This window comes from Anguilla rostrata, chromosome 16, assembly GCF_018555375.3.
Source record: "Anguilla rostrata isolate EN2019 chromosome 16, ASM1855537v3, whole genome shotgun sequence".
Taxonomy (NCBI): Eukaryota; Metazoa; Chordata; class Actinopteri; order Anguilliformes; family Anguillidae; genus Anguilla; species Anguilla rostrata.
This window is the reverse complement of record NC_057948.1, coordinates 8,970,856-8,985,862: the sequence shown is the minus strand read 5'-3', so window position 1 is coordinate 8,985,862 and position 15,007 is coordinate 8,970,856. Positions and strand designations below refer to the sequence as shown.

General features: G+C 46.4%; 1 protein-coding gene across 5 annotated transcripts; it reads right to left on the bottom strand.

Moving 5' to 3' along the window:
- pgghg (protein-glucosylgalactosylhydroxylysine glucosidase) lies at positions 1-15,007 on the bottom strand. Of its 5 annotated transcripts, none has more exons than XM_064313009.1 (14): positions 14,852-15,007; positions 13,563-13,817; positions 11,860-12,070; positions 10,533-10,968; positions 9,747-9,866; positions 9,055-9,186; positions 6,818-6,929; positions 6,437-6,509; positions 4,853-4,989; positions 3,976-4,109; positions 3,402-3,497; positions 3,038-3,135; positions 1,871-2,079; positions 1-843 (listed from the first exon to the last, which is right to left on the bottom strand). In XM_064313009.1, exons 2-14 carry the CDS (start codon positions 13,798-13,800, stop codon positions 767-769), a joined length of 2,073 nt encoding a protein of 690 aa, XP_064169079.1. In that variant the 5' UTR covers positions 13,801-13,817; positions 14,852-15,007; the 3' UTR covers positions 1-766. The 5 variants fall into 5 exon arrangements, with proteins under 5 accessions (XP_064169079.1, XP_064169077.1, XP_064169080.1 ...); XM_064313007.1 differs by having other exon boundaries at positions 13,563-13,831; positions 14,867-14,995; XM_064313010.1 differs by having other exon boundaries at positions 14,890-14,987.

Below are 15,007 nucleotides of genomic sequence, written 5' to 3'. Positions count from 1 at the left end.
TCATGCACATGTCAGTGTATTTTATTGAAATAAAAGTCAACATACACTGAAATTTATATTTTCAGTATCAAACTTAGTGTTGGCAGAGAAGAAAAACATCAATATTCAATATTCCACCATAAAAAGGGGGAACCAGAATTTTTAAAAAGCAGAAATAGAAAAGATTATAGAAATAATAATGCAGGAAATAAATTTAATGCTGAGAAGCTATTCAGTCATTTATAAAATCATACTGCAAAAGAGCATAAGACTGATTGATCCCTGCCATGCATAAAAATGACGCATGTACAAGTAGTTTTGTCACATGCTTTAAAGTCTTGATTGAAATATTACCATGCATGTTTATGATTACCATCAAAGTCCTTTGGCCTCTTTTGCAAACTGTTTGATTTTGTGCTCTTCTTTATATCAAATACTGTTGATTTTCCCAAAATACTCTTTAGCAATACTTCTAAGATGTAGAAATGTTGATAGCACCAGTTTTTTAGAAAGTGTTTCTGCTTAATGCTCACAGTAACTATGTCATCGGTAACAGTAAGAAGCCTTAAAAGGTATAATTGTGTATGCTGCTTCAGGTTTAATACCCGTTTCAGTTGACTGGTCAGTCCTTAACCCTGAGCCTGGTATCATGGTAGTTTTACTAAGCATGAAATATTCTCCTCATTCCTTATGAATCCGGGTACTTAGTGGATAGCTTTTTTCCAAAATGGCCAGCATTTTTGGGAATGCTATTCTCATGGACCCAGACTGGGGGGGGGGGGGCATCTTACAAGGGCCAACAGGAACCGGCAGAGTCCACTTTCCGTACTTCTCCCGGCTCACGAGAAAAGGTCACATATTTTCCTGGAAAAAATGAATAAATAAAAACAGAAAATTCCAAACCTTCAATTACAACAGAGAGGCCACCGCCGAACATTCTGACGTCAACTTCGGTCACGGAGTTCGATACAGCGTCAATTAGCGGGGCGGAAATAAACGTTTTTTTTTTGACGTCGGCGATTCGACGAGCACAAAATGCGGATCTGTTACAGGTAGAAGAGCGGTCGCCCTGTGACTCGATGTCGATCGGCCTTCTAACCACAACGCAGGTCGGTAAAATAGTTTGGGGGGCCCGTGCGTAAGCAGCTTAGCTGAGGAGGAAGGCTGAAGCAGGGAAAGCGCACGGCCATGCAGTTCTGAACAGTGGAATATCATCCACAAATCAGGGGACAAACACAGGTGACGACTAGTAGCTGGTAACGCGTAACCTTAGATTTTTGGGTGTACCAATCGTTTTCTGTTTAGACAATGGAGGTCCTACCCGATGATATGAAGGTCCTACCCGATATCTCTTTTAGGTCGACCAGTTGTTTGCCTAGGTTCAAGTTTTCATTTTTGGCATTTGTCGGTGTTTACAGTTGTCTACGTATGGGATATTGAAATGTGAACGCATATTTGTCTTTTGTACAAATGTGAACCACTATGAAATGAAGCACGTTCAATAAACGGTATCCGTGAAATCTGCAATGGACAAAATGTGGGGAAGTTGTTCTTTTTGGGTGTACCAATCAAAAACCGGATGTGGCTAGGACACACCGTGCCACTGGTAGTGTTGACGGCTGAAATGGCCAATCAGAACTGTAGGTCAGTTGAAGAGAACTCAGACTAGTACAAATCCAGTGACTGAGCTGCAGTCCCCCAGCTGAGCTGCGCAGTCACCCTGCAGACCCCCAACTGAGCTGCGCAGTCACTCTGCAGTCCCTGCGGCTCTCCGGGACCAGGGTTGGGTACCCCTGCTACAACGGCTGCTCAGATTCTCTTTACATTACACTCTGCATATGAGCAATTTGCTGCCTGTAACCTGCAGAGCAGCACTGCCGCTGGAAGTTACCTGGTGTCAGGGGAATTGTGGTTCCCGAGTTCTTCAGCACGACCTGCAGGGGGGGCTGCTGAGCTGCCCCCTCCCTCACACACACGGCCACCTCCTCCGGCCTCACCACCCAGTCCATCTTACTCCCCAGGTAGGCCACGCCGCTCACGTGCAGCTCTCTGATGTCATCAGGGAGGAGGGGGGCAAAGGTCAAACAGCTCTTCTGCACCCTGAAACCACGGAGGTATTATGAGGTCACGTTCATTTCACAATTCTAGCTGTACTATATCAGTCAATCAATCAATCAATCAATCAATCTCTGCATTTGTAAAGTGCTGTTTGCCAGCAGAAAGCAGCAAGCGCTTTACAGTTGGTCTGGTGACTAAAAATGTTATCAAGGCCAGATTAGCCTTATTGCACTATAAGCCTGAACAGTAATATGAACGTGACTGGGTAAACCTTACAGTGCTACGAGCCTGTCAAGGTAGATGCGTCCGGCCAACTTCCAGGGATGTACTTTGATAAAAAAAAATCAAGGGTGATTTACTTCTTATGAAGAATCGGATATGCATGGAGTTCCAATTGGAGGCGGCTAGTTCAAACTGGACAAGCTTCTGTCTGACGCGTCAGTGCAGTCACACACAAACCGGTTCAATGCTGTTTTAACCGCTTACTGGCGATTTGCGCCCTCAGCAATGACTTGCAGGTAGTGGAGAGGCACGTCTCGCCCTCCAGGAGTTTGATCCAATCACAGCAGATCTCACCCGCATTCAGACTTCTTTCGCTTCCTTTCTAACTGCTACGCTGTGAAACCTCTCCGCTGGCCCTCGGAGGCAAGTCAAACTTAGCCGCACCCAGCTTACATAAATTTGCAAAGATAAGAATCAGCAATTGGTTTTTTTTGGTCGCATTCTTCGGTTCAGAAAACATAAGCCACGTGGGCGGGGTTTGCGGTTATTGCATCACACAGTCCGCGGCTGCCCGGAAGTCAAGGCCGAGGGCGTCAAAGCGCCTGCGAGCGGCTAAAACCGGCGGGAAGCTTCCCTTCCCCGAAGCTCCGCAGATCACGGGTCTGTCAGGAAGCAAGGTCTGAATCACGCGTCATGTGATCCACCTGGGCAACAGCACTGAGGAGTCATGTGTGACACGCGAGTCACGCGGCGCACTCCGCCAGACTGGCAGACTGACCTGAAGCCCGTGTACCCAAACAGCACAGCCTGCAGGAAGCCTCCCATTCCGGTCAGGAAGTTTACCGCACCCGAGCCATCTGACACCTCGCTCCACACCTAGAGAGGGGGGTGGGGGGTGGGGGGGGGGGTGGGTGGGACAGATAGAGACAGAGAGGGAGGGAGGGAAAGAAGGAGAAAGAGAGGGAAGAACGCACCATGAGAAGGGTATGAGAAGAATCTCTGGTCACAGAAAGACTTATCTGGCAACAGGAAACATTAGCAAACTGTTATGGATCGCCCAAAGGAACGGTTTCTTTGCTTTCCGGCTGTGTGTTTGTGTGTGCGTGTGCGTGTGTGTGCGCGTGTGTGTGTGTGTGTCTGACCTGGAAGGGACCCTGGATGTTGCTGAAGCACTTGTTGAGCATCTTCTGAGCTTTCCCAGCATCCCCCAGTTCCAGCCATCCCACAGCAAACATGCCCTGCACCACAAACACAGACTGAACACTACTCAACACTGCTACTCAAACATGCCCTGTACTACGAACACAGACTGACCACTACTCAACACTGCTACTCAAACATGCCCTGCACCACAAACACAGACTGAACACTACTCAACACTGCTACTCAAACATGCCCTGTACCACAAACACAGACTGAACACTACTCAACACTGCTACTCAAACATGCCCTGTACCACAAACACAGACTGAACACTACTCAACACTGCTACTCAAACATGCCCTGTACCACAAACACAGACTGAACACTACTCAACACTGCTACTCAAACATTCCCTGTACCACATACACAGACTGAACACAGCTCAACACTACTACTCAAACATGTCCTGTGTCACATGCATACAGAGCACTCCATCAAGCATATCCGTCACACACACACACACACACACACACACACACACACACACACACACACACAGTGCGGCGTTCTCACCCATGTCATGGCCGGCCCTCGAGGGCTAGTCACAGCCTCGTACAGTTCCAGATCATTCCGGCGGACCTCTGGGCTCATGGGAAGCCCCAGAGGGTAACCTAGCAACACGGCGTCCGCCTGCTTCACGGGACCACCTGCAGAGAGAGGCCCATCCAGAGTGGGAGTGGCCAAAGGTTCCAGCTCAAGACCCGTTAACGAGCACACACCCTCTCTGTGACACACCCCTTATTTACATGTTCAAACAAGTGCACACGCACAGGAACTGTTGCATCGCTTGCAAAAAGCACATAATTGAATTTGACTGGTGTGAATATTACATACATATAGCATTAATGTATAATATACATATTTATAAAATAGTTTATACACTTACATAATACAGTATACTATGAACCAACAGTTAGTTTCATCCACACACACCTCCCAACCCCTCCCATTATTCACACATGGGTCTAGACCCACTGTTGGGGCTCCTCTGATCTAGAAGATCCACTGCCCAGTGCCTTTGAAATGTCCCGTGCCCAAATTTGCCAAATGCTTTTTCAAATAAGGCAGAAGCCAATGTTGCACATGCATCGTATACTAAGAAAAACAAGTCATCCAGCACAGTCACAGTGCAGTTTCACATTCAAAATGTTCTGACAAGGGACAATAGTCACACAGAAAGGCCAGAAACATGCAGCCACATGTATTCACTCAGAAATAAGTCATAGTGAAAGATTCAAATAATTCCTATGAAAAACACTCAGGAAGCATGCAGTCAGCACGCAGAACGTCTTATATGTGGTAACAGCACACGGGAAGCTGAGAAGCGGAAAAAACTTTTTTTTTTTTTTTTTTTTTAAACGAAAGCCAAAAAAAAGGAAAAGAGGCGTGCCTTTCTTGTAACCGTCAAACTCGGGGTGGTAGTTGGCCTCGGGGTCGAAGGGGATTTTGATTTTTTCTGCCACTTCCTGCCACTCCGGGGGCACTGGATGTTGGAGGAGGATAGCCAACTCGATGGCGAAAAGGAGGCTGGGGGGGGGGGGATTGAGAGAGGGCGGGAGAGAGAGAGAGAGAAGGAGAAAGAGAGAGATAGCATTTTTCATAATCCCTGTGCTTATAGTACTACTGTGCTATACCTGGATTGCGCTGTCACTCAAACTCTTTCTAAATACAGCAATAATCAATCTATGGGTTTATTCAACAGGGACAGTGTGTAAATCGGCCACAGTCAGACAGGGGGGCTCAGGAGACCAGAGCACCCGGAGGAAACCCACGCAAAACACGGGGAGAACACGCAAACTCCACACAGAGAGGGCCCAACGCGGGACTCGAACCCAAAACCTCCTTCTTGCGATGAAGCGGTGCTGTGCCACCGCGCAGGGCACGCGACACACAGATCCACAGCCGCGCTACGGACATGCTAACCCAAACCCTACGGACATGCTAGGACCTCACACAGTTGGCCCTAGACCTTCCATTTTGCTGATGAACAATCATTGTGTCAGAACGGCCAAAATTACGTGCTAACACAAGCTGCATCTCCAACTCTGTCTTTATTGATACGTGCTACGTGCTGATGATACTTCTCGCTCCATATTCTGTGCGTAGCCTCACATGCTGCGCATGCTCTGCGTGTCTGCGAAGCCGTGCGTGCCAGGTACAAAACGAACCTTCGGCTCACCGCTCCCCGTGTCTGCTGACGCCGCAGGCTCGGGTGCTCGGGACAGGCACCGTCCGCGGACGAGGGTAGCGTTCGCGCGCAGAGCGCAAACGAACAGAAACGGGCTTCGATGGGAAAAGGTGCACTCCTTCGCTGCGATCAGCGATGTGACGCATCTTTAAGTCCAAACAAGGATCGCTCCGTATTTACCGGAGGAATGCTGAGCACGTGTTGTGCATTTTCCACATGCAGTGCCTCCAGAACGTATTCACCCCTATTGAACTTCTTCACACTTTCTCCTGCCTGCTGTTACAACTTAAAATTAAAAAAATACTATTTTTAGATTCCCTTTCAGCAACAAAATGAACACATTTATAACGCAAAATTCAACAACATTTTCTCACAAATTAAAGAAAGCATTTCTGGCTTCCAAATACATTCATTTTCAGGCTTTATTTCTAACATTAATCTGAAGACATCTAAATACCTCATTTCATTTTGACATTATGAAGAATTACTTGCAAGAAAAAAACCCATAAGTATATTTTATGAGTAATAATCAATTAGGGGTGAAAACTTTCTGAAGGCACTATATTTGCTCTATATTTATATTGACAAACAAGATTTTAAAAAACTAAATTTTAAAAATGTTGTTGTAAAGAGAAATTATCTTGAGGGCTGCTATCAGTCATCCAACCTCCTTAAATATAATCATATTTTCTGGAAGATTCTGGAGGCCTGTTTCAGCTCAGTGACAGTGTTTACTACTTATCCATTTGGTGCGCGAGAATGAGATCGGTTTGCGAACCAGCTCACCTGTATTTGGCCACAGTGTTGGTGTAGACGGAGTTGTCAACACTGTAGTAGTACTCATCCGGAGGCATAACCCCTGATACAACACATGCTAGTTAAAACAGCGTCATCCCTTCATAAAAATCACATTTATTTCTGCTGCTATAACTCTCTCACTGGATACAGATTTCCATCATTTTAGCAAAGGCCTTTAAAAAAAATGTATTGCAGTTGTGGTCCAGAATTCATTACTTTAATGCGCTTTCTGCTTGCACCGAGACAATGTCATTAGCTAATACGCTTTGGCATTCATCGGCAAATGCAACACTGCTATAATGTTGATGTACAGATGCTAGTATATATTGCCATGGCGAAACTGCAACTGTGACATCACTACCTCTGTACCTCTGATGTGGTAACACTGCTCCTCAGCACTCCATGTAACCCGGGAGACCCAGTATTCTGCCACGCCCCATATCACCTCACTGCCACGCCCTTCTTTGAACATGGCCAAGTCCTACAGCAGGGAGGAGGGGAGAGAGAGAGAAATAAAAACAGAAGAGGGGACAGTGAGAAGACAGAGGGAGAAAGAAAGAGAGAGAGGAGACAGCCGGAGAGAGGGATGGAGGGAGAGAGAAAGAGAGAGAGAGAGATGGAGGGAGAGAGAATTTCTCAAAAATTGAGGAATGTCTCAAAAACCTGACGTAGTTCTGTCACAAAAACCTGCTGCAGCTCTGTCGAGACCTGGGCCTGGACATTGTCAACTGCAAAACAAGAGGGGCCTTCTTGTGGAGATTATGCTTCTTGGCAACAGCACAGTTGGTGATACGGTCACTGACCTAAATCCATTCTGTTTCAGTGCATTCACAGTCATTCACTGACCACACTGTCTGACCACAGCCAAATTACCTTGTTCCTAAAAAGGACAGGATAGTAACCCAAAATGTAAACTACATTTTTTTAAAAGCAGCTAAAATTTGAAAACCCTAAACATTTCAAATACGAAAAGTAACAAGGATAAAAAAAAGGATTTGATAAAGAATGCAATGACTTGAGGAAAAAATGTTCTAAGGAAAAGACAACTTTCTAATCAAAAGCAAAGAGATCAACAAAATCAAGATTTACACCTTAAGTACTATGAAGAACTAAACCACTGTAAGTACACACAGGTTCTTTCACACCATCTACTGGTGCTTTTTACACCCTACAGACCCTAACTGATAATTATGGTCATCAAAATATTTGGTTGCTTTGTAAATTTTCAAAAAGCATTTCATTCTGTTTGCCACAAATGATTATTTTACAAACTTCTTGAAATTGATGTAGGGGGTAAAATCTATGACATAATAAATAATCAATGTATACAGAAAATAAAAGTGGAGTTACGGTTGGGAACAAGAGAACAGAATTCTTCACTCAGGGGCATGTGACAAAGTCCAACCCTCTTTAATATGTACATCAATGAATTGGCCACAATATTGGAACAATCTTCAGCCCTACTGTCACTTTACAAGATAAAGAAATTAAATACCTGATCTGTGCAGATGAACTGGTTCTGTTGCCACATACAGTAAAAGAACTACAGCAGAACCAAGAGCAGTACTGTCAGACCAGGGCGTTGGCAGTAAATGTAGAAACTCTGGCTGTCCAAAATGTAAACTACATTTTTTAAAAAGCAGCTAAAATTTCTTATTTGAAAACCCAAAACATTTCAAATACGAAAAGTAATAAGGATAAAATAAAAGATTTGATAAAGAACGCAATTACTTGAGGAAAAAATGTTCTAAGGAAAAGACAACTTTCTAATCAAAAGCAAAGAGACCAACAAAATCAAGATTTACACCTTAATTACTATGAAGAACTAAACCACTGTAAGTACACACAGGTTCTTTCACACCATCTACTGGTGCTTTTTACACCCTACAGACCCTAACTGATAATTATGGTCATCAAAATATTTGGTTGCTTTGTAAATTTTCAAAAAGCATTTCATTCTGTTTGCCACAAATGATTATTTTACAAACTTCTTGAAATTGATGTAGGGGGTAAAATCTATGACATAATAAATAATCAATGTATACAGAAAATAAAAGTGGAGTTACAGTTTGGAACAAGAGAACAGAATTCTTCACTCAGGGGCATGTGACAAAGTCCAACCCTCTTTAATATGTACATCAATGAATTGGCCACAATATTGGAACAATCTTCAGCCCTACTGTCACTTTACATGATAAAGAAATTAAATACCTGATCTGTGCAGATGAACTGGTTCTGTTGCCACATACAGTAAAAGAACTACAGCAGAACCAAGAGCAGTACTGTCAGACCAGGGCCCTGGCAGTAAATGTAGAACATCCTAGAATAACGATTTTTCCCAAAAGGACTCAGATCTGAGGGCAGTAAATACAGATTTAATTTTAGATCAAACACAACAGAACATTGTTCTGTGCAGTGTTCAGCTAATGCAGCAGCCCATCCCACTGTTTGTACACAGTAGGTGATTGTCAGCAACTTCCAACAGGAGGATGCTGGGAAACCAGTGAAATATAGAGGAACACTTACACAATTTCAGACCATTTGGTTCTGTGCCTTTACAGGTGGCTGCACACACGTGTAAACTTAACCTGAAAGAGTGAACACACCTGTGTGAGATAGAAGTAGTGCTGGAAGGCCATGGTAACATCCCCGTTGATATGGATTTCCTGATTTCCATATATGTCCTCAGGGCACACCTCTGTTCCAGTCACAGCACTCTCCCAAGGGAACTTCAGCCCCTGTGAAAACATAAACGCACCATTCACTTCCACATCATCGTCTCAGATCGACTATTCTCATTTCCTGGAATCTGTTCTAAGGCCAGTCTCATGCAAGAAGGGCTGGTGTGGGTGCACATTTTTGTTTTAGGCAAGTACTAGGACAGCTGATTCTACTCATCAAGGTCTTGATTGAAAACTATGATTAGTTAATTAGTTCAATCAGGTGATTTAATGCAGGGCTAATGCAAAAACCTGCACCCACACCAGCCTTTTTTGCATAATATTAGACACCCCCACTTTAGAGAGAGGATACATCTATAAATTGATCAAATTTTGGGCTGACAGGTGAAATCAGTGTGGTCCTAACTGCTAAAAGTGTGGAACTCTAGTCACTGAAACTAAACTTTGTGGAACTCAAAGACCAGTCTGGTGATGAGCTAAACCTGTATTGCCAAAAAAGTGTTAAAATATGGAAGACTTGACCCATTGAATGCAGTCTATATTACACGGGGGCTGGTGGGGGAGGTTACAGGATCGAGTCTGTAAACCCTTGCAGCAGGCGAACATATGATGCATACCTTGTAGCCTTGCATCTGTGCATTGGTTTTGGCGCCCCCTACTGTCTGCACCCTGTATTTCAGCACAGCCTGTGCAAGATCAGGCTGGAAGAGGACAATGCTGGGATACATCCAGGTGTCCTGAGACAGAGAACACAGAGTCACTTTCCCGTCACGTTGCTATGGTCACACCATCCAGCTGACGCCCTCACGGCGTTGCCGAGTCTTCGGAGAGACAGAGGAAATGCCACCTGCTACCTAAGTCTGTCTTATAATCGGACTTAAAATCTTATTTTTTTCCCTCTCAAGTAGAATATTAGCTTGTTTTAAGTGGCTTTTTGCTTGACAAGTGAAACTGCCTTAACACACTGGCAAATCATGAAATGAGTAAAACTGTCTCACCCTCATTGGCAATATTTTTTGTCTTATCTAGCAAAACAAGTAGTAGAAACAAGATTTAAGTCAAAATATAAGACTAAAATAATTGTTAAGATTAACTTACTTTTTGGCCTTTGTGTTGCGGTAGATTCTGAGCTGAGAGCCTCACTCTGAATAGAGCAAACCCGTCATTCGGTGTACGCGAGAAAACTCCCCTCTATACATTGTTTCATACAACGCTGCTATTTCTTTTTGCAATGCATCTGTGACGTATACCCAAGATCCCCAGTATAGCACCGGCGCAGTTCCCTAGCAGAGCCTCCTGATGTTAAGAGGCAGAAAGGACAGGATTGCAGGAGTTGAGTATCTGGTGTGTCTTTGGAATCTACAATGATTTAAAAAAAAGCTGTTATTTTTTTGCCTACTGACCTGGTCCCAGAACACGTGGCCCCAGTAGTCCTGCCCCTGCCTCCCATTGGACAGCCCCCCAGGACTGATGCCCCCGAACTGGGAAGGGGCGTCGCGCAGGGGCGGTAGGGCGCTGAGGAGGTAGAACATGCAGCCAATCACGGCGCGGCTGAAGGCGTCGGGGCCGGTGATCTCCACCTTGCTGCCGGCCCACAGCTCCGCCCACGCCTGGCAGTGAGAGGAGCGGAGGTCCCCGCCCTTCATCAGGTCCAGGCCGCGGTCGAAAAAGGCCTGGGCGTTCTGCGCCGTGTCGCCCGCCACCAGGATGAAGCCCCAGCGCGACTGGCTCTGGCCCGCCTGCAGCGTCAGCGACGTCTCCACGGGGATCCAGATCAGGTGCACGCTGGGGCACGGGTCCCCGTGGACCTCCGCCGTTTTGGTCTGCCCCTGGATGTGCCTGCGGAAGGGGTTCAATTCCATCTGTCCGCCATTTTGTTCCTCATATCACCGTTATTTTTTTTAATTTACCACTTATTTGATATAGACGGACACACGTTGACGTAAACGAGGAGTGCAGTCCGTAGGCATTTGGACAGTGACACAACTGTTGCTGTTTTGGCTCTGTACTTCAGCGTACTGGATTTGAAATGAAATAAAACGCACGAGGTTAAAGGGCAGATGGTCGGCTTCAATTTGAGGGTATTTACATCCTTATCGGGTGATCCATGCAGGAATTACAGCCCTTTTTACATATACTGCCCCATTTCAGGGGCCCAAAAGTAACTGGACAGTTGGCTGCTCAGCTATTTCTTGGCCTAACGTGTGTTGCTGCATCAGTAGTTCATGCACAAGAAACCTAGCCTTTGGAGTGGAATTTGCATTTGGAGTCTGTTGCTGCTGTCTCTCAATATGAGGACCAAAACAGTGCCAGTAAAGCAGGCCATCATGGGGTGGAAAAAATCTGAATAAATCGATGAGAGACACAGCCAAAGCATTGGGTGTCAAAATCAATTATTTGGTGTGTGTTAGTACTATCCACAAAGTGAATGCATGTTGTTAGGAGACCACTGGTGCCTAAGAATGGGAGTCAGAATCAGAGTGTGGCAACATCCACGTACTGTACGCACCGTTGCTCAGTAATGACAAATTAAACAGCTCAGATGCTCAGAAGGGATGCTGATCCGCAGCAATGATACAGGCCTTTCAAGGGTCTACTTTCAGGCCGCTAGTGATGGTCTGTTCCACCCACAAAATTAGCCGCAAGACACCACATGCTAATTACCTAACCTTCTCGTTTCCTAGCAAACCACTCATAACAAATTGCAAACGCGAGACGGTTGGCCCTCACCTCCCACCCCTGTAGTCTGGGGCGGGTTGGAATACGACATCATCGCTGCTGGGCGTGAAGGAGCCCTGCAGCTCTACCGTGATTGGCTCCTCTGTGGTCACCTGACGCACCAGCATCACCTCCATCACCAACATGTTGGAGACGTGGCGGTGGGCGTAGAATGATTGGGTGGCGCTCACGCTGGCTGTAGACACTGTGTGGCTGAATATACCTGAGGTGGAAGCACACACAGCGCAATACAACAAGCGCGGCACAGCGTCACAGAGCGCGACACAGCAGCACAGAGCGAAACACAGAGCGCGGCACAGAGCGTGGCACAGAGTCACAGAGCGCGGCACAGAGCGTGTCACAGAGCGCGTCACAGAGCACGTCACAGAGCCACAGAGCAAGGCACAGAGCCACAGAGCGCGTCACAGAGCGACAGAGCGCGTCACAGAGCGCGACACAGAGCCACAGAGCACGGCACAGAGCCACAGAGCGCGGCACAGAGCCACAGAGCACGGCACAGAGCCACAGAGCGCGCCACAGAGCCACAGAGCAAGGCACAGAGCCACAGAGCGCGTCACAGAGCGACAGAGCGCGTCACAGAGCGCGACACAGAGCCACAGAGCACGGCACAGAGCCACAGAGCGCGGCACAGAGCCACAGAGCACGGCACAGAGCCACAGAGCGCGCCACAGAGCCACAGAGCACGGCACAGAGCCACAGAGCGCAGCACAGAGCCACAGAGCGCGGCACAGAGCACGACACAGAGCCACAGAGCGCGACACAGAGCCACAGAGCACGGCACAGAGCCACAGAGCGCGGCACAGAGCCACAGAGCGCGACACAGAGCCACAGAGCGCGGCACAGAGCCACAGAGCCACAGAGCGCGGCACAGAGCCACAGAGCGCGGCACAGAGCCACAGAGCACGGCACAGAGCCACAGAGCACGGCACAGAGCCACAGAGCGCGCCACAGAGCCACAGAGCGCGGCACAGAGCCACAGAGCGCGGCACAGAGCCACACAGCGTGGCACAGAGCACGGCACAGAGCCACAGAGCGCGACACAGAGCCACAGAGCACGGCACAGAGCCACACATCGTGGCACAGAGCGCGGCACAGAGCCGCAGAGCGCGGCACAGAGCCACAGAGCCGCAGAGCGCGGCACAGAGCGTGACACAGAACGCGTCACAGAGCGCAGCACAGAGTGTGGCACAGAGCGTGACGCAGTGTTACACAGCGCGGAACAGTGTGATCGAATGCAACACAACAGAGAAAGCATGACACCGAAACCTGGTGGAATGAATTTCCTGTTGTGGTCAAGATGGCAGATTCACACAGTGTGATACAGTGTGATTTAGCGCGATATGGTGTATAGTGTGATTTAGCGCGATATGGTGTACAGTGTGATTTAGCGCGATATGGTGTACAGTGTGATTTAGTGAGATACAGTGTAGTGTGATATAGTGTGATTTAGCGGGATACAGTGTACAGTGTGATTTAGCACAATACAGTGTACAGTGTGATAGTGTGATTCAGCGGGATACGGTGTACAGTGTGATTTAGCAGGATACAGTGTAGTATCACTCACAGTACAACTGTGGGAATATGGTCAGGCACAAGCGTACAGAGAGCAGGATGGTGCAGCACAATGGCAGCAACAGAAGCCAACAGCAACACAAAGCAAGCGCAAGACCACGTAAGAGAATCGAACAGTTTACCTGTATGGGTGTCCAGGCTGTAGGCGTGTCTACCTGGCTCCTCCAATTTCAGCCTCACTGCCATTGGGCACGGCAGGTCGGCCCGGTGACATTCCCCTGCCTCCCCATTATAGACCCCGCCCATGTGCATTCTGTCACCAAACACCCTCCAGCCCAGAAGCCCATTGGCCAGTGGAGGCAGAAATCGCTCATCAGAGGGCAGGGTATCAGTGGAGAAGATGTAGGGGTCAGAGGTCATCCTCAAAAAGGCGAAAACTAGAGAAGACATGGTTTACATACATAAATGTTTTTTATAGGGCTATTATTTTGAAACATTTTCAAACATGAGGGAGGGTTCATGAACGCCACAATGGTTGGAGCCACAATTCATTCTCAATCTTCAACTCGATTGAACCAATCAAACGGTTTTACACTTCCACAGCATGACATAAATGATCGAGTCAAATCACCTCCATGCCCAATTTTTGATATCATAAAACCTCACTCTCCCACCAGTGGATTACATGCAAGGAGTTAAATAGCAATTACAGTTTTAGCATTAAATGTAATTAAAATGTAAAAGCTTCGTTTATAATTTGTTCTAGCTGTTATAGGCTATAATAATATAAACGACAAGCTGAAGTGGTAAGTGTTTGTCTTTAGAGTAGCTATCAAGAACAGAGAATTTGTCTGTTTTAGCTGTCTTAACTAAGTCAGGGGTACCTCGCCAAGAAAGGCTATATATTGGGACCTCAATTGAAATATTAAAAATGTAATAATATTGCCAAAAGCTCAATAGGATTCGGACAGTCTTTTTCACTCCAAATTTCTGCACGCCGTCTTATGGATCACGGACAACACAAAGTAAGAATGCCGGAAGCAAAATAGACTTCTAAACTTTTCCATAACACCGAGTAGCTTAGTACGTAGTTCAATTCAAGCCTAATGGTTGCCGCTATACTGTCACAACGGCATAGCGTCTCATCACTGAATTCCCGTCAAACAAAAGAGACAAATCACTTTTCCGTCCGGAAGTAAGTTTTAACAATTCGTGGAACGAATAAATCCACGTAGACAGCGTTTGTAAAACGGAAGGATAAAAAAATGAACCATTTTCATCAACTTCAAAATTTATGAAGTACAATTTTCTGAACACATCACTTTAATGTAGAGTCGACGACGTAACTTTTGCTTAGAAAATTCCGACGTAGCCTACTCATTCGCTAATTTTCAAAAACAGAGGATGCAATTACACATAGCATGCATATAAACAACGGAAAAAACCTTAATAGACAGTGAAAATATCTCACAGGCAAAAAAAACAGACAAACAAAAAAGTGCCCCCGACTTGCAGCGCGTTTCGCTCCGGTGGAATGGGAATACAGCTAAGTGCTGCACAACGAAGGCGGAGTTCCACAGGATGAATGGCGGAGCTAGGAGCAGGCCCTCACTGGAATTAATACTGA

What these genes read in the sequence shown, in the direction of transcription:
- pgghg (XM_064313007.1), bottom strand. Translation starts at nt 13,830, where the DNA reads ATGTCTTCTCTAGTTTTCGCCTTTTTGAGGATGACCTCTGACCCCTAC. An exon ending in CCAGACTACAGGGGTGGGAG is followed by an intron (nt 10,969 to 11,859) that starts GTGAGGGCCAAC and finishes CCCCTTCCGCAG; the next exon opens with GCACATCCAGGGGCAGACCA. An exon ending in TTTGGGTACACGGGCTTCAG is followed by an intron (nt 2,080 to 3,037) that starts GTCAGTCTGCCA and finishes CCGTGGTTTCAG; the next exon opens with GGTGCAGAAGAGCTGTTTGA.